A 24,806-nucleotide genomic window follows, 5' to 3' on the forward strand; every position below is an offset into this window, starting at 1 on the left:
AGCAAAGAGGCTCAAGGCAGGTGATGACACATTGGCAGAAGGACAGAAGCTGATGCTTTCTTACCTGGAACCTCTCAGGCAGGTCAGTGGCTCGGATTTCATTGTCCTGATCTGTGAGGTGGCTGCTTTCTAGCTCGCTGGGCTCATACATCTCAAAGATGCTCCTGCGGCTCACACGTTTCTTGGTGGTCTTCTTGGGGCGCACTCGGATCTCACCCTCGGCCTCATCATCCTCATACTCATACTCTTCCTCCAGTTCTTCGTCATACTCATTGTATTTCTCAAACTCGTCATAGTCAAAGTCCACACCAAAAATCTCCTGGGCTTCCTGCAGGGCCCTGTGGGTGAGAGCAAAAGACGGTTTGGCCCAGGTTCTGATGAGAGGAGAAATGCAGCCCCAGCACAGACCCTTTACTTGCCCCAAAGGAAATTGAGAAGGTTAAGAGAGAGGTAAATGTAAAAAGTAGGGGCGCCTGGGTGGCTCAGTTGGTTAAGCATCAGACTCTTGATTTCAGCTCAGGTCATGGTATCATGGTGGTGAGACTGAGCCCCGTGCTGGGCTCCATGATGGGCATGGAGCCTGCTTAAGATTCTCTCTGCCCCTCACCCACTTGCACGTGCACGTGCACACGCTCTCTCTCTGCTCTATTCAAATAAATAAATAAATAAATAAATAAATAAGCAAGCAAGCAATCAAGCAAGCATGTTCGCTTTGGAAATAAAGGCTCAGTTGGGGGAGGTTTCTGGGAAAACTATTACTTATGAAAGATAAAAAGCCCATTGTTGGCATGTGCCAGTCTCTGGGGTCAAACCCAACAGGGCAGATAGATCCACATTCTGCTCGGTGGGTCCATCTTCTGCTAAGGTATTACAGTATTCCCTCAAAGCAAAAGCTTTCTTCCGACAAAATTATACTCAGAGTGCCAATACATAAATGAATACACGTGGAGCTTCAGGTGAAGAGGGAGGCTGATGGAAGCCTACACACGTGTGGCTCCTAATCCCACAGTGGCTCTGTTAATATAGACAGCTCTCAGGGCTTCTAGGAGCAGTCTGAAATTCCTGCCTAGTAAAGGTTAGTTGAGTTAGGAAGCAAAATGGTTGAGAGATGGGATGTCCCATTTTTGGCAGAAGCCTCTGATTTCCTCCTTCCTGACGGGGTCTACTCAGGCGCCCATATCACCACCCTGTACCAGCCCCAACTCACGCATCTGTGTATCCAGGAAGCTTTTTCCGCCACTTAGGTTTTTTCAGAGGCTGTCCGTCATCATCCACAATGAAGTCATCGATGTCTGGGTAGGGAAGGAAGGAATTAGTGCTCAGAGGCAAGGGATGAGCCAGGACTGAATGGCTTTAGTTCCTACTATGTGAGTGCCCAGTGAGAAGAGTAGGGAGGCTCCTAAAAACGAACTTCTGTCAAATGTTGGGGGCCCGCAGGTGAAGAATGGTTTCCCATTCTGCTCCTAAGGGCTAGGAAATCCCAACACCCACCCAAACACTGGCTTTCTTGCCTGATGCCACATACCTGATTCCTCATCATCTTCTTCCTCCTCCTCTGGAGGAGCCATGGGGGCCTCCACAGCCTCCTGCCCTTCTTCTCCTTCCCCATCCTGGAAGATTTCCTCGGCAATAGCCTCTTTTTCATGTTCCTCTTTGCCATATTCCTCCTCGTCGTCATCCTCGTCATCTGACATTTTTTTGACACGTCGGTATTTTTGCTAGGGGTGGAAAAAACCTGTCTCAACAGGGTCTGAGAGGACCGGCCTAAGGGTGCCTGCTCTCTAGTCTCACTCCCGTTTTCCCCACCACAGTTCTGCTGACCAAGGGAGATGGCAAAGAACACACTAAGACATGCTCTTTCAGCACCAAGGCCCACCCTTCAAACCCTGACAAGTCTTTCTATAACAAGCGCCCAGACCTGGGATGCAAATCTAGTCTCCACAGCACAATGACACTGAGCAACTTTCTCATCCTCTATGCTTCCCACACTGTTCTGGAGGTGCCTCGTCCCCCAGAAGTCACTGAATTTCAAGAGCTTTTTCCTTCACCCCCAGGGACAAAGAATGACACTTACTCCTCTTTTGACTTTGACACCCAAATTCTCCTCAATGAGGTCAAAATCATCATCCTCCAGGCGGTCGTCAAAAGATGCTGGAGAAAACAAAGTGTTACCCATGGTGATGGAGAGGCCCCTTGTCCACTGTAACTTCCACCCCAGCCTCACCTGACTGAGGAGAGACTACTCACTGCGTTTTCTCTTCTTGTGGCCAACATCATCTTCTGAATCACCAGAGTCACTACCCTCATCCTCCTCCCCTTCATCTTCATCGTCATCATCATTGATAAAGCCTTTCAGATTGCCTTGCTCATCCTGATCATCTAGGTTCTCCTCCTCCTCCTCCTCATCTGGAAAATACACATGTTTGAGGCATGGAGTTTGGGAAATGGGCTGGGGTGGGGCAGGACCCCCTGCTTAACTGTGATTCTCCATCTGCTCTAAGCCTAATGATGTGGATGCCATGTTAACTCTTCAGCTTCATCTAAAGATGTAAAAAACATGGCCACTGAGTTTGAGCAGGAGCATCTGGAAAGAACTACCTCATTTCTATGCTCCTCATCTGTCTTTAGGCAAGATAATCTTCCTAAGTACCATGGCTTTTCAAAATCATTACTAGGAGTTTTACAGCCACCAGTAATCTTTGTTTTCCTCTTAATTTATAAGTTCAGTGGCTATTTCTTCCATCCATAATTCTTTTGATAACACTTAAATTTACCTTCCTGTCTTTAAAGCCATTTCATGGTTCTACTCTGCTGAGGATCCTAATGGTTGGGTTTGGCCAGAGAAATAGGAAACTGGGCTCATAAATACCAACACTGCGGGGTCTCTAAAAGAGGAAAACATTACGCATGTATTTATTTGTTGGTTTCCTGTCTGTCCCCTCCCGCCAATGTAGACTCCATGACTGCAGGGTCTTCCTTTCACATTTCTAGCTCTAGGCGCAGGACCTGGCACATAGCAGACAGATGCTCAGTTAGGTATTTTCTATAAATGACTGAAAATTCTCAAGCTGGTACCTCATGTGTGATAACTTCTGTGCTCAGCCTGAGCCTCTCATCAGCAAGAATCCAACTATCCAAAGCTTAGCAATAGTGGGGAGAAGCTTGAGGCTGGGGCCTCCTCACCGTCATCCTCCTCCTCCACAAATTTCTTGGTGACTCGGGGCACCACTTCGCCTTCATCATTGTACTCTTCCTCTGACTCCTCGGCCTCGCTTTCCACAAAATCAGACATTTTCTCACGGCCTGCCTAAGATGCCTAGAGAAGGAAGGAAGATGGGGATAGAAAAAATGAGACACGTGACTTCACAGAGCACTTTAAACCTTTCCACAAACAGCCTTTTAGCCACGTGCCACTGCTCTGCCCCTCAATCATTTCCACCTAGGAAGGAGACAGTAAGAATCAGATGGCTTTCTCTCTTCCATTTTCCACTCTTCCCATGGTTACTCCTCTTACATGTGTCTTGAAAAAGATGACTGATTACACAGAACTTCTCTACATACAGTTGACTCGAAAACAGCAGGAGTTTGAACTGCACGGTCCAGTTATAGGCTTTAAAATTTTTTCTTTTTAATGTTTTTATTTATTTTTGAGAGAGACAGAGCACAAGCAGGGGAAGGGTAGAGAGAGGGAGACACAGAATCTGAAGTAGGCTCCAGCCTCTGAGCTGTCAGCACAGAGCCAGACACGGGGCTAAAAATCCACGAGCCATGAGATCATGACCTGAGCTGAAGTCGGTGCTTAACTGACTGAGCCACCCAGGAGCCCCAGGTTTTTTCCGATAAACACAGCAGAGTACTGTAAACGGATTTTCTCTTCCATACAATTTTAACTTTTTTTTTTCTGGTTTACTTTAAGAATACAATATATAGTACATATACAAAATGTGTTAATTGAGGCTTTTGTAAAGTTTTCAGGGAGTCAAAAGTTATATGCAGATTTTCAACTGTGCAGGAGGCCAGTGCCCTTACCCCCTGCATTGTTCAAGGGTCAACTGTATACCAAAGAATTTTATTTCACTTATCATTTGGGAGCAGGAATGGGTGAATGACGAAAGAATTAGTGTATGGATAATTATATAGGTTGGCATATGGTAGCAGTGATGTTATATGGCTTCTCATAAGAAATTTGGGAAATGAGTGATAATGACAGGCACTTTCATGTACACTATACCTGGCTACTGGCAGAGCCAAAAGGAACATCCTTTTTAACGGATTAAACAACATTTCATGAACTTGAGCCCCCTTATGTGAGTAGTGGTTGGGAGCAGTAGTGGGGTGGAGAAAGGGTCTCTTTAGAACCATTAGAACCATAACCCTATTTTTACCATTGACCTCTGCAGCAAAAAAACACTTTGAAAGCAACTTCTGTGGCTTACAAAATAAAGGCAACATACTTAACTGCAAAGATTGCTGGGCTTAAGAGGAGAAATCAAATCCTGGTTCCACCATCTGCCAGATATGTAAACTAAGCAAGTTATTCAATTTGTCTGAATATCAGCTTCTTCATCTGGAAAAGAGGAATAGCACTACCTGCCTACCTTGCACAGTAGTTGAGAATATCACATGACACGAGGGAAAGAACCTAGTTTATGGCTTCAATACATGTTAAATGAGTTTGAATTTGAAACTTGGGCCTAATTTTCCTTAGCATTCTGTAATTCTGTACCAACTGATCCCAAATTTGTCTTTTGCTTCCCCATTTTCAGACTCATCCAAAGCCTGGAAATGGCAGTGGATAACCCCAGAACCCTAACCCTAACATGGAGTTTCCTGTGTCTTGTTTGACTTTAAAGGTTTTATTTATTTTTGAGAAAGACAGAGAGCATAGCATACATGTGCAAGCAAGGGAGGCAGAGACAGAGACAGAGAGAGGGAGAGAGAATATCCCAAGCAGATTCCACACTATCAGAGCAGAGCCTGATGCAGGGCTCGAAGTCACGAACTGTGAGATCACCACCTCAGCTGAAATCAAGAGTTGGATGTTTAACCGACTGAGCCACCGAGGCCCCCAGACTTGTAGGACTTTAAAAAACAGCACGCATCTCACAAATCATAACATCAAGATCTTATTCTGGAATCTTGAAGCTGGCTGCTGATAAACTCAACATCACCCCTCACTTTGTCCTGAATGATGGTCCACTGTATTTGTGCCCATTTTCCCCACTTAGACCATAAGCTTCTGGAAGTTAGAGACCATATCTAACTGAAGGGCTAATGAAAACCAAGAAAACATAAATGGCAACATGAAAGGCATTACAAGGCACTTGGTGACCCTGTACCAAATAAGCTGTACCTTATAGGTGCTCTGTACAAAATAGGAACTGCTAAGTATCTATCAAATAGATTACTTACTTTTCATATTAGTGCCACCTTCCCAGTGAAACATGGCAGTGGGATGGAAGAAAAGAGGAGGCTGGCTAACAGCTACTTGAAATGCTCTGAGCTCTAGAAGGAGCCTTAAATTCTGTGGCTCTAATTCTTCTGAAAATTACCCTTACTGGTATCAATTGATACCACAATCAATTAACCAATGAACTCAAAAGAAACAAAACTGAAGGTACTGAGTTCTGTGTAAAGGGAGGGGCAATGATATGGTCTTATGTTCAATTTCAGGCTGAGGTTTCAGATGCCATTCTTTTCAAGTTTTAATGAATGTCTACCATGTACATACATTTTGCTGAGACGTGGGGGTTTGAAGAGAAAAAGAATTGTTATCAAGGAGTTGACTTCTAGTAGAAAGACAGAGATATGAAAACAAATAAGGACCATAAAATAATTTTTTGTATTATATGCAGAGAGCAGGCATAGGAAGAGAACCAACCCACAACATTCACACAAAACCCAACCAAAACTAATATAGGCCTTTCCTTTAAGCGGTTAAAAAAAAAAAAAAAAAAAAAAAAGTGCTCAGAGGAATAATAATCACACACCTACCAAGTTCCAGACACTTCAGAAATACCAATTAACCCCTACACTGATCTATGAGTTACAGTACACTTCTCTCTCCATTCAACAAAGGAGAAAACAGATCTCTTCAACAGAGATGAAGTCACTTGTTCAAGCTGACACAAATATCAACTGCAAGAGCTGAGATCTGGGTTAAGGTCTGTCTGTCTCCAAAGTCACAGTTGTTCTACTCTATCAGTAGATCTCTATGTGTGGTCCAGGGACCACCTCCTCCCTTATCTCATGAGTGTACAGTGGAGTTTTCTAGAGGTAATATGATGTGTAGTATCACAACACTGAAAGCAGAAGCAGGTATGAAAATCCAGCTATATTCTATTAAGGCAGACGTTAAAAAGAATTGGTGGGAAAAAAAGTAGAACAGCGTCACTCTTTTCACTAATTTTGAAGAGTACAGTTTCCATAAAAGTATTGTTTATGTTAAAGTGTAGTGGGCTTATTTTTTCCTCCAGCTTTATTACATGATAGACACATGAAACTGTAAGTTTAAGGTGTATATTGTGTTAATATACCCCTATACAGCAAAATAATTTCTTTTGTGCACTTGTTATAATTTTTAAATGAATTAATATACCCAATTTTAATTTGTAATCTGGTAAATATCAAAATATAAAAATCTCATAAACAGTGATAGATACAACTCGGATACACAAAATGTCTTTGGAGTCTTAAATCATCTTTAAGACTACAAAGGGGTCCTGGGGCACCTGGGTGGCTCAGTCGGTTAAGCAACGGACTTCAGCTCAGGTCATGATTTTTGTGGTTTGTGGGTTCGAGCCCAACCTCGGGCTCGATGCTGACTGCTTGGAACCTGGAGCCTGCTTTGGGTTCTATGTCACCTTCTTTCTCTGCCCCTCCCCCCTCACACTGTCTCTCTTTCTCAAAAATATAGAATTATATATATTTTTACTTTTGAGAGAGAGCGTGTAGGCTGGAGGAAGGGGCAGAGAGAGAGAGGGAGACAGAGGATTGGAAGTGGGCTCTGGGCTGACAACAGATGTGGGGCTTGAACTCATGAACTGCAAGATCATGACCTGAGCTGAAGTGAGATGCTTAACCGAGGCACCCAGGTGCCCCATCTCTCTCTCAAAAATAAAAAAATAAAAAAATAAAAAAGACAGAAAAAGAAAAAAAAGGATAAAGGTGTCCTAAGATCAAAAAGTTTAAGAGCTGCTATACTATATGATTGTGACACACCCCACAGGGTGGTGATACGGAAAGTCTTACAGTTAGACTGATGCTTTTTTCCCCAAGAACTGTGTCCGTAAGGTAATTTACTTGAGTGCTGCCAAAAGTGAGTACCTAAAACTGCTAATTAAATCTGGTGCTCTAATTTTAATCTTGACATCACTCCCCCCCCCCCCAGCTCTGAACTAAACCATTAAAAATAGATTTGGGTACAGCAGCCCCCACACACAGCTTGCTTTAATTAGGCTATCAGACCCACAAATTCAGTCTGATAAAGTCTTAACATCTTCACATTAAATGCCAGCTCCTGCAGACCAGATGCCCTCCAGCCTACTTAACAGAGAGAAACAGACAGCCTACCTGATGAAAACAACAGCTTTCCTCTGTCCCGGGGGGCAGCTGGTGTTCTGTGCTACACACAGCTTTCCTCCCAATCCCTAGGTTAGCAATAGAGTACATGCTGTGCCATAGCTGGGGAATGCTTCCAATCTAGCTCACTGCCAAGACTTCCAGCTAAAAGATGTGTGCCAGAAGCAATCCTGACTTGCTGCAGCTTGTGGGAGCTAGATGGGCAGAAGGTGCTGCAACAGCACTGCAGGCTGAGGCTGGCAAGCAGCAACTATTCCAGAACAAAAACATTATGTATTTTTTTTAAAGTTTATATACTTATTTTGAGAGAGAGGAAGTGTGCACACACACATGAGTGCAGGAGGGGCAGAGAGAAAAAAGGATGGAAAAAGAATCCTGAGCAGCCTCCACACTGTCAGGGCAGAGCCTGATGCGAGGATCGATCTCACAAACTGTGAGATCGTGACCAAGCCAAAACCAAGAGGTGGACACTTAACCCACTGAGCCACCCAGATGTCCCCAAAATACTATTTGCTAGCATAGGATTATTATTAATATGATATCTGAGGTGGGCCCAGTGTAGTTCAGATTTTTTATTTAGTACTTGTGCTCTTGAATTTTCCCCATATTCAGACCGTAAGTTAAAGCTGATACTGAAATAGGTCTGGAAGGGCCAGGGGTAGTAAAAGGAAGTTTCTCCAGGCAGAAGCACAGCTGCAGTACAAGATGTGGCTCAAAGGGAGAGGCTGGTGGTTACCATGACACTCTCAGGATGAGGAATGGAGCTAGGATCAGATTGCCACAGGGAGGCCCTTGGCGGTCCCTCCTTTTGAACAGGATGATGTTGGAGGCAATTAAAAGGAGACCAGACCAGAGCGAAGATGTCTGTTAATTCCCTCCACTGGCAGCTCAATTAACATTTACTTTTTTTAAAGGATTAAGCTCTGTGCTGGGACTTGGATATATGAAAATGAGTAAAATACGCCTTTTACCTTGGTAGAACTCACAATCTTTCTCAAAATCCTTGTAAATAAAGTTATGATAAAGCATGGTGAACATTGTATTACAGTTATATACCAGGACTATGAGAACAATATGAAGAGAGAGGTCAGAGAATGCCTCAGAAAAGGTGATGCCTGAGTTGAGAGGAGTTAAGAAGATAATCTGGAAAAAGGCAACATGAATAAAGGCTTAGGTCTGAAAGGGCCTAATGGTCTGGGGAATAGCCCCACAAGTCTGATGTGGAGTTTAAACTATAAGGCAGTCTGTATGTTATGAGCAAAAGCCTAGGACTACCCAATTTGAAATTCAAAAACCTAAAAGTTTAATCAATGAAGTATACAGAGTTCACTTATGACAAGTTCTTTTTAATTCAGAACTCTTAAAAAAACCCTAATCACATCAAATCAAGATGTTAAAATAAAAGGTTAGGGGTGCCTGGCTGGCTCAGTCAGTAGAGCATGCAACTCTTGATCTCAGGATCGTGATTTCAAGCCCCATGTCGGGTGCAGAGATTACTTTAAAAAATACAGAAAAGGTTAGCTCTACCTAAAATCATTTTAACGTGCACACCACATTTACAGAAAATAACAGCCTTATGATCTTTTCAAATACATAGTATAAAAAGCATTATCGTTGGGGTGCCTGGGTGGCTCAGTCGGTTAAGCTAGATCTCGGCCCAGGTCGCGATATCATGTCATGGTTCCTGGGTTCAAGCCCTGTGTCAGGCTCTGCGGTGATGGTGCGGAGCTTGTTTGGGATTCTCTCTCTCTCTCTCTCTCTCTCTCTCTCTCTGCCCCTCCCCCGCTTGTTCTCTCCCCCCACCCTGCAAAATAAACTTAAAAAAAATTATGGTTAACAATGACTACGAATATTAAGTAATTTAAAATATCAGTTATCTCTTTTCTTTCCACATTTCCTTGGGGAATAAGGAAAGGGCAAAAGAGGAGCAGAAACAACTGAAACATGTAACCAGAATCAGAATCCCTGCAACACAGGGAGTAAGTTACTGAGCCTTGTGCCACACACACTGGGGAACATATAGTTCCTGTCCTAGCACAGGGGCTATCAAACCACAGAGGGCCAGATCTGACACTGCAGTACAAAATCAGATACTGATAATATATAAGTGAACAGGAGTGGCCTAATTTGGCCAAGGAGCTTTAGTTTGGTGACCCCTGAGCTACAAGTACAGGAGTCACTGAAAGAATTAGTGACCAAGGTACCATGGGAACCTGTGAGAGTAGACTCCAACTTGGGTCTTGAGGAAATGACTTTTTTTCCTTAAGTTTATTCATTTTTGAGACACAGAGACAAAGGGTGAGCGGGAGAAGGGCAGAGAGAGGGAGACACAGAATCCAAAGCAGGCTCCAGGCTCTGAGCTGTCAGCACAGAGCCCGTCGCGGGGCTTGAACTCATGAACCGTGAGATCATGACCTGAGCTGAAGTCAGACACTCAACTGACTGAACCACCCAGGTGCTCCTAGAGGAAATGACTTTGAATAAACACCTTAAGAGTGTGGAGGAGTTAGCAAAGGGAGGAGCTGGCTTCTTTGGTGTAAGTGGTGATGATGGAGAAGGGCACTTCCAGCACAAGGCCCAGAATGTGCTGTGGCAGGGACAGTGAAGGCCAGTTTGACTGCAGAGATGGAGAAGGGTTCATAATGAATTGGGAGTATAGTCATAAGGGCCTTGACAGGATAAGTTAAAGATTTTGGACTCTAAAAGGTGCCAGGAAGTCCCTGTAGGGTTTTAAACAGAATTGACTTAACTTACTTACTAACTCAACAAAGATTCATTTGATGGGTGCCTACTACATGTCAGGCATGTGCAAAACAAAGTCCTTGCTCCTAGGATATCTGTATTCTGGTGTAAGAGACAAACTGCAAACAAAATAAGCCTCTTTGTAAGTACTAGGAAGGAAATACTCTCACCTCTGAGAGGGTGAGGTTAGGCTGGGATGTCAAGAATGGGTAGGATGTGGTATGAAGAGCCAGGGGAAGAGGTTCCTGGTAGAAAAGGTGGGCAAGAAGTTGGCATGTCCTAAGGCCAGTGTGACCAGAGAATGGTGAAGGCAGCAGAATGGAAGGGGGTCGAGGGGCTGCACAAGTGGGGCTATGAAGGCCAAGGAAAACCACTGGAGTGTTTTAAATAGACTTGACCTGCTATGTGGAAAATGGACAGCAGGGGTATCCGAGTGGAACCAGGGAAAATTGAGGATACTATTGTTGGAGCCCATGCAAAAGACGATAGTGGCTTGGAAGAGGGTGGTAAAGTAGAGATGGAGAACCTCAGATAGACTGAAAATATACTTTGGAAGTAGAAGTGACAGGCCTTACTGAAAGACTTGGGGGAGGAGAGTGGTAAGGAAAAACAACAACAACAGCAACAACAACAAGATAACTCTCAGAGGTCTGGCTTTGGTAACCCTGTGGATGAGAGTTAACACTTAGAGAGGGAAGACAAGGTTTGGAATGATGGGAAAACTACAACGTTCTTTTTGTTATGTTAGATTAGGGACGTCTAAGAGACATCCAAATGGAGCTATTAAACAGGAATTCTGTGTACGATTCTTGAACACAGAGAAGGCTGGGCTAGGGGTTTGAACTTGAGAGTTGCCAGCTTTCAGATGGTTATTAAAGATATGAGACTGGATCATATAAGGACGCATGCAGAGATTCCAGGATTAAACTCTGAAGGAAATTCAACATTTAGACAGTAGGCAGAAAGCAAAAGTGGCTAGGAAAGGAGACTGAGAAGGAGCAACCAGAGAAATGGAGACAATCCAGGAGTAAACTGTGTTGCATATTCCAGAGATTGAGAAAGACGAGAACAAAGTATCCATGAGATCAGCAATACAGAAAACACTGGTAACCTTGACAGAAATTTCAACCAAATGGTCAGAAGAGAAGCCAAACTAGTATAGCCTGAAGAATGAATAAAATTCAAGAAAGCTGATACAAGTAGAAATCTGGCTATGAAGGGAAATAAAAAACTAGGATGGTAGTTGGAGGGGGATAAGCGGGATACCAGAGCAGAATGTGTATGTGATGGGAGCAGGTTTGGTAGGATTGGGTGACTAATTTTATCCAGGAGTAATAGGAAAAATCCAAGGATTTTACACAGGATTCTGACCATGGCACCATTTATTGAGACCAAGAACACAGGATCAAGGGCAAATTTACTTGCCTCCAAAGACCACTTATTTCCACTATACTGGGTAGGCTTCTTGTGAAGATCTATTGAGAAACAACCGTGAAACATGCCCGAGCCTCTCTAGACTGCACCACTTGCAGATGTGATTAATCTCTTAATGAGGTTTAAACCTCTTAGGGTAACAATACTATGCTAATCTAATCTAGTAGCCATACAAGATTGAAAGAATATATTTGTATTGGCTGAAGGAACACTAGTGACGGAAAAGGCTCTAAATTCGGCTGATAAGGGAGTGATCATACTTTTGCAATGAATACACTAAAGACTTTAAAACCAGTAACAACCAGATAAATAGTGCAGGTAGGCTTTTTTCCCCCGAATAAATTAATCAAATTCAAGACTGTTTACATTTCCATGTTCATTAATAGCAGCGGTGTAACTTAATACTCCCTTGCTACTTCTGATATTACAGTGAATTTCCACGGACGCATTTTCAGAGAGTTTAGGCCTCCTCTTAAATAAAAATAAGTATCACTTCTTCAAACAACCTAGAAAAAGAACTGCTCCTGCTGGTTCAAGGTACTGCCTGGGGAGAAAGGCAGAAAATGGGAAGAAAATGAAGTTTTCACTTAATAGCTCATTCTGATGTTTGGGGTAGGCGGTTGATGAATGCAGGCATCTATATAAAAAGTTCTAATTTTATTTTCAACAATCGGAAAAAAATACCATTTGGCATCACCCTCTAACTTGATGGTCGAGCTGCTGAAAGCTCCGTAGGTTTAACATCCCCAGAACAATAAATTCGATCACCTGATCCTGACTCAGAAGCCTTAAGTCCCTTCCATTCCCAATCTTTTGGCGTGGCCCAATTTTCACAAGCTGCGAGAGAAGGACGGAATCCCGGGAAGCCTGTTGATACAACAAGGCGACCAATTCACCGGTTCCGGGTAGCACAGGGTTGGGAAAAGCGCTGAGACTCTAGGCAACTACTCTGGTTTCCTCCTCCTTTTCCTTCATAGAGCAGTGAAGGCCGGGGGCCCCCCTTCTTCCCGCATACGGCTCCCCAATACCTCTTCCCTTACGGGACCAGGCCCTAGGAGCCTAGTTCCTCTCACCTGCCCCATTCGAAGAACACGCTTTCCAGTCCGAACTTTACCTGCCTGAAGCCCGCCGCTACTCCGGTGCGCTAAGCCCCCACCGACGAAAATGGAGTCGTCGAACCGAGACTGGGAAAAGATAGTACGGACCCACCGCACGGCCCCTCCGCCGCCACCGCCGCCGCTGCTGCGTCAACGTGCTACGTCACTTCCGGCTCCCTGTCACCGGGAGTGGGCGGGCCATTTCTTGCTCTCTCCTCTCACCCGGCTCTCGAGGCGTTTGGGAGGGCGCGAAAATTGGCAGAAGTGGCTCAGGAAGAAAGTGTCGCAGAGACTTGGGAACAGAGCTTGGGGATCGAAAACGTCAGGCCTGGCTTCTTCCTCAGGCCGCTCTAGCCAAAGGAACCATAAAGACTAGACTAGGGCGTCTCCGTTTCCTCCTCTCTGTGGTTCCGCCTGCAGCTTCCGCTTCCGGGGAGGGGCCTAATTTTTCCTCGGAGATTAGGGTTTCTGCGCTGTAGCTAGGATGGCCGTGGTGCCGCTACTGTTGTTGGGCGGTTTGTGGAGTGCTGTGGGAGCGTCCAATCTGGCTGTCGTTACATGCGGCTCTGTAGTCAAGCTACTCAATACGCGCCACAACGTGCGACTGCACTCACACGACGTGCGATATGGGTCAGGTACTGCCACCCGGGTTCGGGTGGGCTGGGAGGGCCTGGTAGGCTCCGGAGGGGGCGGGGCCAAGAGTATATCTGAGGGGTGTGGTCTGGGAAGGTTAGGGGATCCTGGGGTAGGTTCCTGAAGTTTAGAGGCGGAGAATCGGAGAATTGGGCGTAATAATTATACTAGCTTCTGTCTGGTGAGTTACGTACCGGGCACATTGCACGGATGCTTTTTTTGATTTATGACATTCTTACGAGGTAGAGACGATTGTTATCCTCATTTTACAGATGAGGAAACAAACTCAAATAAATCACATGCTCAGAGCCTTGCAGCTAGTGAATGACAGAGACAGGGTTCGAACCAAATCTGTCCAGTTTCAAAGCCTGCTTTCAGCTACTCCAGGCTGGCACTACTCAGTGCAGGAGAGACAGACATGTAGAAAATTACAGTAAGTGCTGTATCTCTGAAGTCTTGAACTCCAAGACCTCACTTTTTAACTATATTTCCTCTGTGCTAGCTATTTTGTATTTTATACTCGCTCTTCAATCCTTTTCCTTTGTCCTCTTTTTACTCAAATTTACCCTTGTAGAGAATTTAAAGCACTCATTGGAATTGGGGAGGAAATCATTTAGAGGGCTTTTTACCGTAGGACATTAAAATGCTTAGTTGGTGGGCTCATTCAATAAAATTTTATTATGTCCCTAATATTGTTCTAGATACAGGAGATATAGTGAGCCAGTTAGCAAGTTACAGGAAAACAAAAACTGACCAAAAATAGTTCAGCTAGTGAGATGTGAGAAGCATCTAAGATGATTGCTAGATTTCTGTCCTGGATGACTGATGATATTAGCTAAGAGAAGATGGGGGCTGGTCCGTGGCTCATGATTCTCAAAACTCGTCTGACCAGTTAAACTAGGAAAGGAATTGAGTTGTCACTGTTGGGGTGTTTTATAATCCTAGCAGCCATTCAGTGAACACCTACTATGTGCCAGCTTGTTACTTTTTAATTTGATGTAGTTTCCTAGTTTGGATCTACTAAATCAGAATGTGGGAGAGAGGCCTGACAATAGTAATGTGTAGATTTGAAAGTTTTTCAGGTGCTTCTAATGGGCAGCCAGATTTTAGAACCAGATTCAGTCTGGATCTCAAAAGAAAGATCTGTGCTGAGTCTGAAGTAGAGAGTTAAGTACAACATCATTGTACCACAGGGCAGGGAGTTGAAAATATCGGGAAAGTGAGATTGCTTAGGATGAACCGTGGTTCTTCTCAATCTGGTGTCAATTTGAATCCCTTGAAGAACCTGTTGAAGCATGTATCAATGCTTTTGTCCTGACCTCCAACAAGTATTTAAGAATAGATAAGGAGGGGCGCCTGGGTGGCGCAGTCGGTTAAGCGTCCGACTTCAGCCAGGTCACGATCTCGCGGTCCGTGAGTTTGAGCCCCACGTCAGGCTCTGGGCTGATGGCTCAGAGCCTGGAGCCTGTTTCCGATTCTGTGTCTCCCTCTCTCTCTGCCCCTCCCCCGTTCATGCTCTGTCTCTCTCTGTCCCAAAAATAAATAAACGTTGAAAAAAAAATTAAAAAAAAAAAAAAAAAAAAAAAGAATAGATAAGGATAGGGGCACCTGGGTGGCTCAGCTGGTTAAGCGTCCGACTTCAGCTCAGGTCATGATCTCTCGGTTCGTGGGTTTGAGCCCCGAATCAGGCTCTGTGCTGACAGCTCGAATTCTCGAATTCTGTGGCTCCTTCTCTCTCTGCCCCTCCCCTGCTCACACTCTGTCTCTTTCTGTCAAAAATAAATAAACATTACAAAAATTAAAAAAAAAAAAAAAGGACAAAGGTAGACTCTGGGTAATCCAAGATTTAAGGGTGGGAGAAAACTCTACTGGCCATACTACTCTGAACACACTCAATCCCATCTGATCTCTGAAGGATAGGAGAGGAAGTGGAGAGTTGAATGGAATATGAAAAAGTGGAAGACACCAAGTGCAGACCATGATTTAGCGAAGCCTGGCAGTGATCCAGGACAAAGAGAGCTGTAAGGCTGTAAGGCAATAACCAGAAGTCAGGAGGGAGACTTGATTTTCTTTCTTTCTTTCTTTCTTTCTTTCTTTCTTTCTTTCTTTCTTTTTTTCTTTCTCACTTTCTAGATGTAACAAAGTCCATTGTGAATGGAAGAGGCAATAGCGAGAAACTGGTAGTTTGGCTACATTTACCCAGATAACTGTGGTATAAGGCATAATGTGTTAAGTGGTAAAAGGCGAGTATCGCTAGGGTACTGAAGGCAAAGCTAGGAGGAAAGGTGAGAGTAACTAGGAAAGTGTCTTGAGTACCTTAAAGAACTGAGTAATAGATGAAAGCCTAGGGGAGAGAATATTCCTGGAGTTTATAAGAGAAAGTGGTCTCTGATATAACTTTACAGAAACTTGACAGGAAATGAAGCTTCATGGGAGGCCATGTGGTAGAGAGTGGTTAAGAGTGTGAGTTCTAGGGTTGGGCCATGTAGGTTCAACCCCGGCACTGTCTCTTGGTGCTGTGTGACCTTGGATGTACCTTTCTGACAATGCAGTGTAAAATGGGGATGATCGTAATGATAAGACCTACCTAAGAGAATATATGCATGTATGAAATAAGAATATTCAGGCAAAAGGTTTGGATTGGTATTTGATGTTAAGAAAGTGCTCAGTACAAGTTAGCTACCTGGCAACTTTTATTGTATGTTTTACTTTTTCTTTATAACCTTGGAGCTATGTATTGTACCTCTTGAGGCAGCATCAACCAAATTCAGAGGACTCAAGAATACTTTTATAACATAGATGACTTACAGGAATTAAGGAGCTGCAACCGCTTGGGTTAAAGTTGACAACAAAGGCTAATCTCCTTTTAATTGTGAAATGTGACAAAAGTAATACATTGTAACGCGATGTGACAGTAGTAAACCGTTGAATAATAGTAAATATGTTTCAATTGTATGATTAGACACCTGACAAATCCTAGGTGCTATCCAGGATATTATATATAGGTAAACAATACTCGTGCTTCAAAAAATGAGCGTAAGTGCATTTATTTAGTGCCCTTTGATGCAAATGCTTAGACTTTTCTGACACAGTACACTGTTAATTATAATTTATCAGACAATACTATGTAAACATGTTTAGTATTTTTCACATATTTTTTAATGCTGTAGACAAAAAAAATATTATCAAGCTCAGGGTTTCCTCTCTACTCCTCCAAACCTATTTTATGCACAGGGTGCATTATTGGCCTTAGGAAAGAGAGTGATTGGTTGAGCTCACCCTTTTCCTTCCTTTTTTTTTTTTTTTTTTTTTTTTTTTTTTGACTGCAGGTAGTGGGCAGCAGTCAGTGACAGGTGTAACCTCTGTGGATGACAGCAATAGTTACTGGAGGATACGGGGGAAGACGGCTACAGTGTGTGAGAGGGGAACCCCCATCAGATGTGGCCAACCCATCCGGCTGACACATGTCAACACTGGCCGAAATCTCCATAGTCACCACTTCACCTCACCTCTTTCTGGGAACCAGGTGTGGTGACATCGTGTGTGTTACTCCATTGAGTGGTCTGATATCTGGGTTCTTAGCTTTTTCTTTTTTAGGTGTAGCTGTTATTTTTGTACAGATCTGGAGAATTGGCTTTGTCTCAAGAGTGTTGAAGGACATTGTTTCTGGTCAAAGTAGAGATTGTGCATCTAGATGAAATCAAGAAATGAGGAAAGAATAGGTATATGTTAGCATATCATAAGTCACCTTGATAAATCCTGCAATAAAGAAGCCCAGTGTTGACACATGAAAAGATGCTGAACATCACTCATCATCAAGGAAATGTGAATCAAAATCACAACGAGATATCCTTTGTCAGAATGGCTACGATCAAATAAGAACAAGCGTTGGCAAGGAAGCAGAGAAAAGGGAACCCTTGTGCACCGTTGGTAGGAATGCCAACTGGTGCAGCCACTGTGGAAAATAGTATGGAGTTTCCTCAAAAAGTTAAAAATAGAAATATTGTATGATCCACTATTTCCACTACTATTTATCTAAAAAAAAGGAAAACAATAATTTGAAAAGATAAATGTACCACTATATTTATTGCAGCATTATTTGCAATAGTCCAGATATGGAAGCATCCCAAGTGTACATCAGTAGATGAGTGGGTAAGAAAGATTTGGCATAGACGTATATACACAATAGACTCAGCCATACAAAAGAATGAGATCTTGCCATCTGTGACAACATGGATGGACCTAGAGGGTATTATGCTAAGTGAAAGAAGTCAGAGAAAGACAAATAGCATACAATTTCACTTATATGTGGGATCTAAGAAAACAAAAAGCAGAGTCAGACCTATAAATGTGGAGAACAAACTGATGGTTGTTGGAGAGGAAGGGAGTGGGGAGATGGGCAGCATGGGTGAAGGAGTGTGGGAGATAGCAAGCTTCCAGTCACAGAATGAATAAGTCCCTTTGACATGGATGAAAGCTACAGGATAGGGAATATAGTCAGTGGTATTGTAATAGCATTATATGGTGACATGTAGTTACACACTTCGGGTGAGCATAACGATATATATAGACTTGTTGAGTATACATCTGAGACTGATGTAACATTGTGTTTCCACTATACTTAAAAAAAACAAACAAAAGGGGAGCCTGGGTGGCTTAGTTGGTTAAGTGTCTGGCTTCAGCTCAGGTCATGATCTCACAGCTTGTGAGTTTGAGCCCCACGTCAGGCTCTGTGCTGGAGCCTGCTTCTGGATTCTCTGTCTCCCTCTCTCTCTGACCCTCCCTAGCTCACTCTGTGTCTCTGTTTCAAAAATGAATAAATGTTAAAAAAAAAAAAATTAAAAAAAAACACAACAAAACAATGTTTTCCAAACTTGGAATAAAAATTATTATTTTAAATGATGCCAACTAACCATATTAGGAAAATGAATTAGGTATTGTGCCACTTTCTTATTTTTATTTTTTAAGTAATCTCTGTGCCCAGTCTGAGGCTTGAATTCATGACCCCCAAGATCAAGAGTTGCATGCTCTACTTAGTGAGCCAACCAGCTGCCCTAGTATCATGCTACTTTTTCAAGCCTTGAGCTTTTAGGAGATATGGACCCCTTAATGACTGCTTCCGTCCTACCCCCACTCTGCACATGGTTTTCCATACTAGCATCTTACATTAGGTAAATTTCATGCAGTCTATAAAGTAGTATTGATACACTGATTTTTTTTTTTAATTCATTTATTTAGAGAAAGAGTGCTAGTGCCAGCAGGGAGGAGGGGCAGGAAGAGAATCCCAAGTAGGCTCCACACCCTCAGCACAGAGCCCAGCTAGGGGGGGCCGAACCCGTGAAACGCGAGATCATGACCTGAGCTGAAATCACGGGTGGGATGCCCAATTCGCTGAGCCACTCAGGTGCCCCTTGTTATCAACCAGAGTCCAAGGTTTATTTTGATTTCCTTAGATTTTACCTACTGTACTTTTTCTGTTCCAGGACCCCATTCAGGCTACCACATGACATGTAGTTGTCCTGTCTCATGCTACTCTTAGGTGTGATACTTTCTCAAATTCTTGTTTTTGATGACCTTGGTAGTTTTGAGGGATGCTGGTCAAGTGTATTATAGGGTGCTCCTCTAGTGAGCTCTGTCTGATCTTTTTGTCACAATAGATCAGATTTACAAAGGTTTTTGGGAGGAAGGCCACAGGAGTAAAGTGGCATTTTCATAACAGAGTCAAGGGTACATACGGAGCTGCATGATTATGTTGGTAATTGATTACCTTGCTGAAATAAATAGTGTTTGTCAGGTTTCTCTAGTAAAGCTATTCTTCCTCCTTTTCATATTGTGTTTTTGGAAGGAGGTCACTATGCACAACCCACACTTAAGGAATGGGAGTTATACTCCCTTTCCCATAGAATAGAGTAGCTACAAAATTTATTTGGAATTCTTCTGCATGGGAGATTTGTCTCTTTTTACTTATTTATTCAATTATTTATTTATATCAGTATGGGCTCATGAATATTTCATACATTGAGTTATGATCCCCTAACACTGCCTTTATTTTTTGCTCAAATTGTTCCAACTTTTGCCATTGGGAGCTCTTTCATTTGTCTCCTCCGCCCATTTGACATACTCCCATTTTTGTGTATGTGTGTGTGTGTGTGTGTGTGTTTTAAACTGTCCTTTCTTTCTGGCACTCAGATATTCTAGGCTCATCTTGTATATTTCTTTTTAGTTTTTTCATCTTGTATATTTCTTGCCCCAGTCCTCAGAATCAGCTATTCCTCCCAAGAAGTCTGTTTCCTTTTATCGGAGGATGATATTAGAAACCATGATCTTAGCTCTTACATGAGTTTGTTGCTACTGGGGTGTGTTGGATCTTTTAGGCCTTCTCACCTGACAGAGCAAAGAAACGTGTATATGTATCCATGTATTACTAAATGTTTATATGTGTAAGGACCTGTATCTGTATTATGTTAAACATGAGTTCCTACTGACATCTCCAACTATATATAATCCATTACCACTTAAGTCATTCTAGCCTCTTCTCTTTACTTATTTGTAAATTTCCACACTAACAGATAATCTGGCTCCCACCACTGTTAGTTATTACTTGTTCAGTTCCATATGCAAGTATAGTAGAATTGTTAATTATGTATAGTTCCTTTTGCCTTTAGTCTTACAGACTCTGTTTCCAAATGACTGTTTTATTTGTTTATTTAATCTTTTATTTTTATTTATTTTTAAAGAAATACTATTTTGAGAGAGAGAGCGCAAAAGGGGGAGGGACAGAGAGAGAAAGAGGCAAAGAATCCAAAGCAGGCTCCAGGCCCTGAGCTAGCTGTCAGCACATAGCCTGATGCAGGTCATGATCTTGTGGTTCGTGAGTTCAAGCCCCGCATCGGGTTCTGTGCTGACAGCTCAGAGCCTGTAGCCTGCTTCAGATTCTTTGTCTCCCTCTTTCTCTCCCTCTCCCACACTCACGCTTTCTCTTTCTCTCTTTCTCAAAAAATGACTAAACATTAAAAAGTTAGGGGCACCTGGGTGGCTCAGTCACTTGAGCGTCTGACTTCGGTTCAGGTCATGATCTTGCAGTTCGTGAGTTCAAGCCCTGCATTAGGCTCTATGTTGACAGCTCAGAGCCTGGACCCTGGTTTGGAGTCTGTGTCTTCGTCTCTGTGTCCCTGCTCCTCCCCTGCTTGTGCTCTCTCTTGCTCTCAGACATAAATAAACATTAACATTTTTTTTAAACAATTAAAAAAAAGGACATGCTTAACCAACTGAGCTGCCCAGATGCCCCTGTAACTTTTCTATTGCAGTAGAAATTCTGAATATTTGGCTTTAAGGGGAATGGGATTAGGAGAGAAGTGGAAGAGAGACTGCTATCGCTTATTCTATTATTTCATTTAGTTCTTACAATTATTCTATAATGTGATACTGTCATCATTTTTTAGATGAGAAAATGAAGGCTCAGAGGAGTTACACAGGAAGGAATGGAGCTGGGGTTCAAGGTCTGCCAGTCTCCAGAGCCCATCCCCCTTTGTAACTTGTGTTGCTTACCAGGTCACTTAAAATGTAGTTAAGGGAATGGGGCAGGGATACTTTAAGCCAAAGAACAAGAGTAAGACTGTAATAGAAAACGTAAGGCAAACATTGGATTTCTTGTAAGTGTTTGGAACATAATCCTAGGGCAACTGATTTCATGTCCTTTGTGTCTTTTTATTTATTTATTTATTTTAATGTTTTTATTTATTTTTGAGACAGAGAGAGACAGAGCATGAGCAGGGGAGGGGCAGAGAGAGAGGGGGACACAGAATCCGAAGCAGGCTCCAGGCTCTGAGCTGTCAGCACAGAGCCCGACGTGGGGCTCGAACTCACACACCGCGAGATCATGACCTGAGCCGAAGTCGGACGCTCAGTCGACTGAGCCACCCAGGCGCCCCACGTCTTTTTATTTTTAAATAACCCTGGAAAGCCTCTTATTTTTCACCTTGGGTAGCCTTAGTTTTCTTCCCATTCCCTCTCTGTCTCCTTTCCGAGCCTATGTGTCAGTCATGCTAATATTGCAACCCTTTGTGTCTTTCAGGAAGTGAGCGCTTTTGGTGAGGAGGGTGAAGGCGATTATCTGGATGACTGGACAGTGCTCTGTAATGGGCCCTACTGGGTGAGGGATGGTGAGGTGCGGTTCAAGCATTCTTCCACTGAAGTTCTGCTGTCTGTTACCGGAGAACAATACGGTCGACCCATTAGTGGGCAGAAAGAGGTACATGGCATGGCCCAGCCTAGCCAGAACAACTACTGGAAAACCATGGAAGGCATCTTCATGAAGCCCACTGAGTTGTTAAAGACAGAAGCTCATCACGCAGAGCTATGAGTCCGGAAGCTGTGAGCCAGTGCCACCGCACAGTGTTCATGACATTTGCTGCTGCTGCTCCACCTTGGGATCCCTGCCACAGGTTCCTCGGGCAGTGGCCTTGTCACCACTGAGATGAAGATGCATGACAGAATACAGTGGCTGTGGCTGGAAGCTTCAGCCCTTCACACTTGAATTGGTTGTTCTCCCAGACTTTGGGTCAGTTCTTTTTGAGTACAGGACTTGCTGGTGAAGGAGCACATACTTTTTGTTCGTATCGATAAAACAGAAACTGAGGGAGATACCTCTCTTAGTTGGGAAATTTTTACTCAGAAGCTTGGCATCATGGATTATTGATGTGTGACTTTTCTCCTACTTTCTCCAGAATGATAAAGAATTTCATTATTAGTCATCATGTTGTCATTTATTAGGTGTGCTATTTCATAATCTGATTGATCCTTGAGTCTTACGAGAGTCACCGCTACTACTCTTGAGATGCTGGAAACCTTTGGTGTGGGCCCTTTTAAGAGCCTTATTTGCATCCAAACTTTTTCTCTGTTTCCACTTTCCGAGCACCTCAGTTTTACTAGATTTTTGACTAATTATGGCTAGAGACCCTCAAGGAATACAGCTTAATAAATAGCCAATAAAATGTTTTACTCTGAATTTGTTACTGCAGTTGAGAGAAAGGGTTAAGGGTAGTAAGAAGGAACCAATATTTATTCACTGCTAAAACTAGATACCGTACTATAGTTCTTACCTCATTTAATTTTCACAGAAGTATTTGTAGGGTAGATCTCAACAGTTTTACCAATGCAGAACATAAAGGTTTAGTAACTGTGTGAATTTTTTTTATTTAAGTTTATTTTGAGAGAGAGAGAGAGAGCAAGCAGGGTAGGGGCAGAGAGTGGGGGCGGGGGGGGGAATAACAAGCAGGCTCTGTGCTGTCAGCGCAGAGCCTGATGCAGGGCTTGAACTCAGGAACCGTGGGATCATGACCTGAGCCGAAATCAAGAGTTGGACCCTTAACCGACTGAGCCACCCAGGCGCCCCAACTGTGTGAATTCTTAAAGCTAATAATTTAAGGATAGGAATCCAGCTGTGTCTCTCTCTTTTTTTTTTTTTTTTTTTTTTACTGCATTACACTTGTGTTTCGCTCTTGGAGGATAACTGCTTTGTTTTGGACAAATGTAGGGATATCTTTCTCTGAACGGGGGGTAGAAAACTTTCGTTCTCTGCTTACCTCATTTCTCCCTTTTTGTTTCTGGGTCAATTCTAGAAAGTTTGCTCCTAGGTCTTTCAAGCATGGTTGTGGTGAACAGAAGTGTCTGCCATCTGCTGGAATTTCAGTGACTAGCAGGTCTTTTTATTTTTAGAAACATTTTTTGGGGGGTAACTGGCTGGCTCAGTACATGGAGGGAGGATGTGACTTGATCTCGTGGTGGTGAGTTTGAGTCCCATGTTTGTTTTTTTTTTAACATTTATTTATTTTTGAGACAGAGACAGCATGAACAGGGGAGGGTCAGAGAGAGGGAGAGACAGAATCTGAAACAGGCTCTAGGCTCTGAGCCGTCAGCACAGAGCCCGACATGTGGCTCGAACTCATGGACCGTGAGATCATGACCTGAGCCGAAGTCGGCCGCTTAACCGACTGAGCCACCCAGGCGCCCCTTGAGTCCCATGTTTTAAAAAGAAAGAAATACCGATTTTTTTTTTCCTCCTTTGCTTTGGGGACTCAACATTAAACATTTGGGGATACCTGGTATGTGCCCATGACATTAAAAAGCTTGGTGTTTTTTACAAGGACTTGTTTCAGTAAGTTGAGACCATGAACTAGTTGGGCTCTATCTCCATCTTCTCCCCCATTTTCCCACTTCAGTTGCATTGATCATTTGAGATCTCTCCATGGTGACAGTCTGGGAAGAAAGAAGAAAGGAAATGCCAGGAATCAGCTGAATAAAGGGAATAGATTGGACAAGATGAATGAGAGTAGGGAGGTTTGTTGCAAGGTACCCCTACATGGCTTGAACAGTGTTTTCACTGAGTCATTGTGCCTTCCCTTAGGGTTAACAGAATCTACCCTGCTGGGAAGCAGATTACAAGGAAGGTGGCAGAGCGGTAGAGCTTGAGAGAGAAGTATGGATCTGAAACAAATGGAGTCTTTGCAGAGATGTGACAGGCGAGAGGAGTAAGAAACCAGTTGGAGGGGTAAAAACTATGGGCGATTCTATGTGAAAGTTGGAAATGGTGCTTTATCTGAAGTAGTGGAAAAGTGTCCAAGTAAAATCTTGAAGGGTATTTATGGAGATTAGGATGAGAGAGCAAAGGGATATGAAGTACTTATTTTGAAGTCCTCAGAATTTCTTTTTTTTTTTTTAATTTTTTTTTTCAACGTTTATTTATTTTTGGGACAGCAAGAGACAGAGCATGAACGGGGGAGGGGCAGAGAGAGAGGGAGACACAGAATTGGAAACAGTCTCCAGGCTCTGAGCCATCAGCCCAGAGCCCGATGCGGGGCTCGAACTCCCGGACTGCGAGATCGTGACCTGGCTGAAGTCGGACGCTTAACCGACTGCGCCACCCAGGCGCCCCTAGAATTTCTTTAGTTTGTATTTATTGTATTAGCATCACTGTATTAGAGTTGGAAGGGAATGTTGTCCAATTTCCTCATTTCACAGAGAAGGAAACAGGCAAAATAAAGTTGGTCCTGAATTATTTCTTGCAATTATGTTTGCTTCCCAGATAAAGTATTTGTTCCTCAGGGGCAAGAACAATATTCTCTATTTCTGTCATATTCCCCCAGCCCAGTGCCCAGATCGTGCTGTACAGAGAGGACACTGAAAACTTGTCCAATGAAGCTCACACAGGTCAATATGTAGTAAGTGACTAGAACAGTATTCAAATAATAAAATGAATGAAAAACTCATTCCTTGTTGGATAGAATGAGGTGGGAATTTTAACTGATGTCTGTTATTAAA

General features: G+C 43.1%; 2 protein-coding genes across 5 annotated transcripts in view; one reads left to right on the forward strand and one right to left on the reverse strand.

The window, feature by feature from the left end:
• Positions 1-13,021, reverse strand: part of SUPT6H (SPT6 homolog, histone chaperone and transcription elongation factor) — a 32,900-nt gene extending 19,879 nt beyond the window's left edge. The window contains exons 1-7 of one of the 4 annotated variants that reach the window (XM_047832878.1): positions 12,872-13,021; positions 3,184-3,316; positions 2,248-2,406; positions 2,075-2,151; positions 1,526-1,718; positions 1,208-1,292; positions 65-338 (exon numbers count right to left, since the gene is read on the reverse strand). In XM_047832878.1, the coding sequence (XP_047688834.1) occupies positions 65-338; positions 1,208-1,292; positions 1,526-1,718; positions 2,075-2,151; positions 2,248-2,406; positions 3,184-3,292 (897 nt within the window). In that variant the 5' untranslated portion in view covers positions 3,293-3,316; positions 12,872-13,021. Of the gene's footprint in view, positions 1-64; positions 339-1,207; positions 1,293-1,525; positions 1,719-2,074; positions 2,152-2,247; positions 2,407-3,075; positions 3,317-12,830 lie in introns of those variants that run through there. The other 3 variants (XM_047832881.1, XM_047832880.1, XM_047832882.1) reach the window with 3 other exon arrangements.
• Positions 13,022-13,108: 87 nt separating this feature from the next.
• Positions 13,109-22,240, forward strand: SDF2 (stromal cell derived factor 2). Its single transcript, XM_047832883.1, has 3 exons — positions 13,109-13,489; positions 16,817-17,013; positions 21,562-22,240. Exons 1-3 carry the CDS (start codon positions 13,339-13,341, stop codon positions 21,847-21,849), a joined length of 636 nt encoding a protein of 211 aa, XP_047688839.1. The 5' UTR covers positions 13,109-13,338; the 3' UTR covers positions 21,850-22,240.
• The last annotated feature ends 2,566 nt before the right edge of the window (positions 22,241-24,806 follow it).

This window comes from Prionailurus viverrinus, chromosome E1 (assembly GCF_022837055.1).
Source record: "Prionailurus viverrinus isolate Anna chromosome E1, UM_Priviv_1.0, whole genome shotgun sequence".
NCBI classification, from domain to species: domain Eukaryota; kingdom Metazoa; phylum Chordata; class Mammalia; order Carnivora; family Felidae; genus Prionailurus; species Prionailurus viverrinus.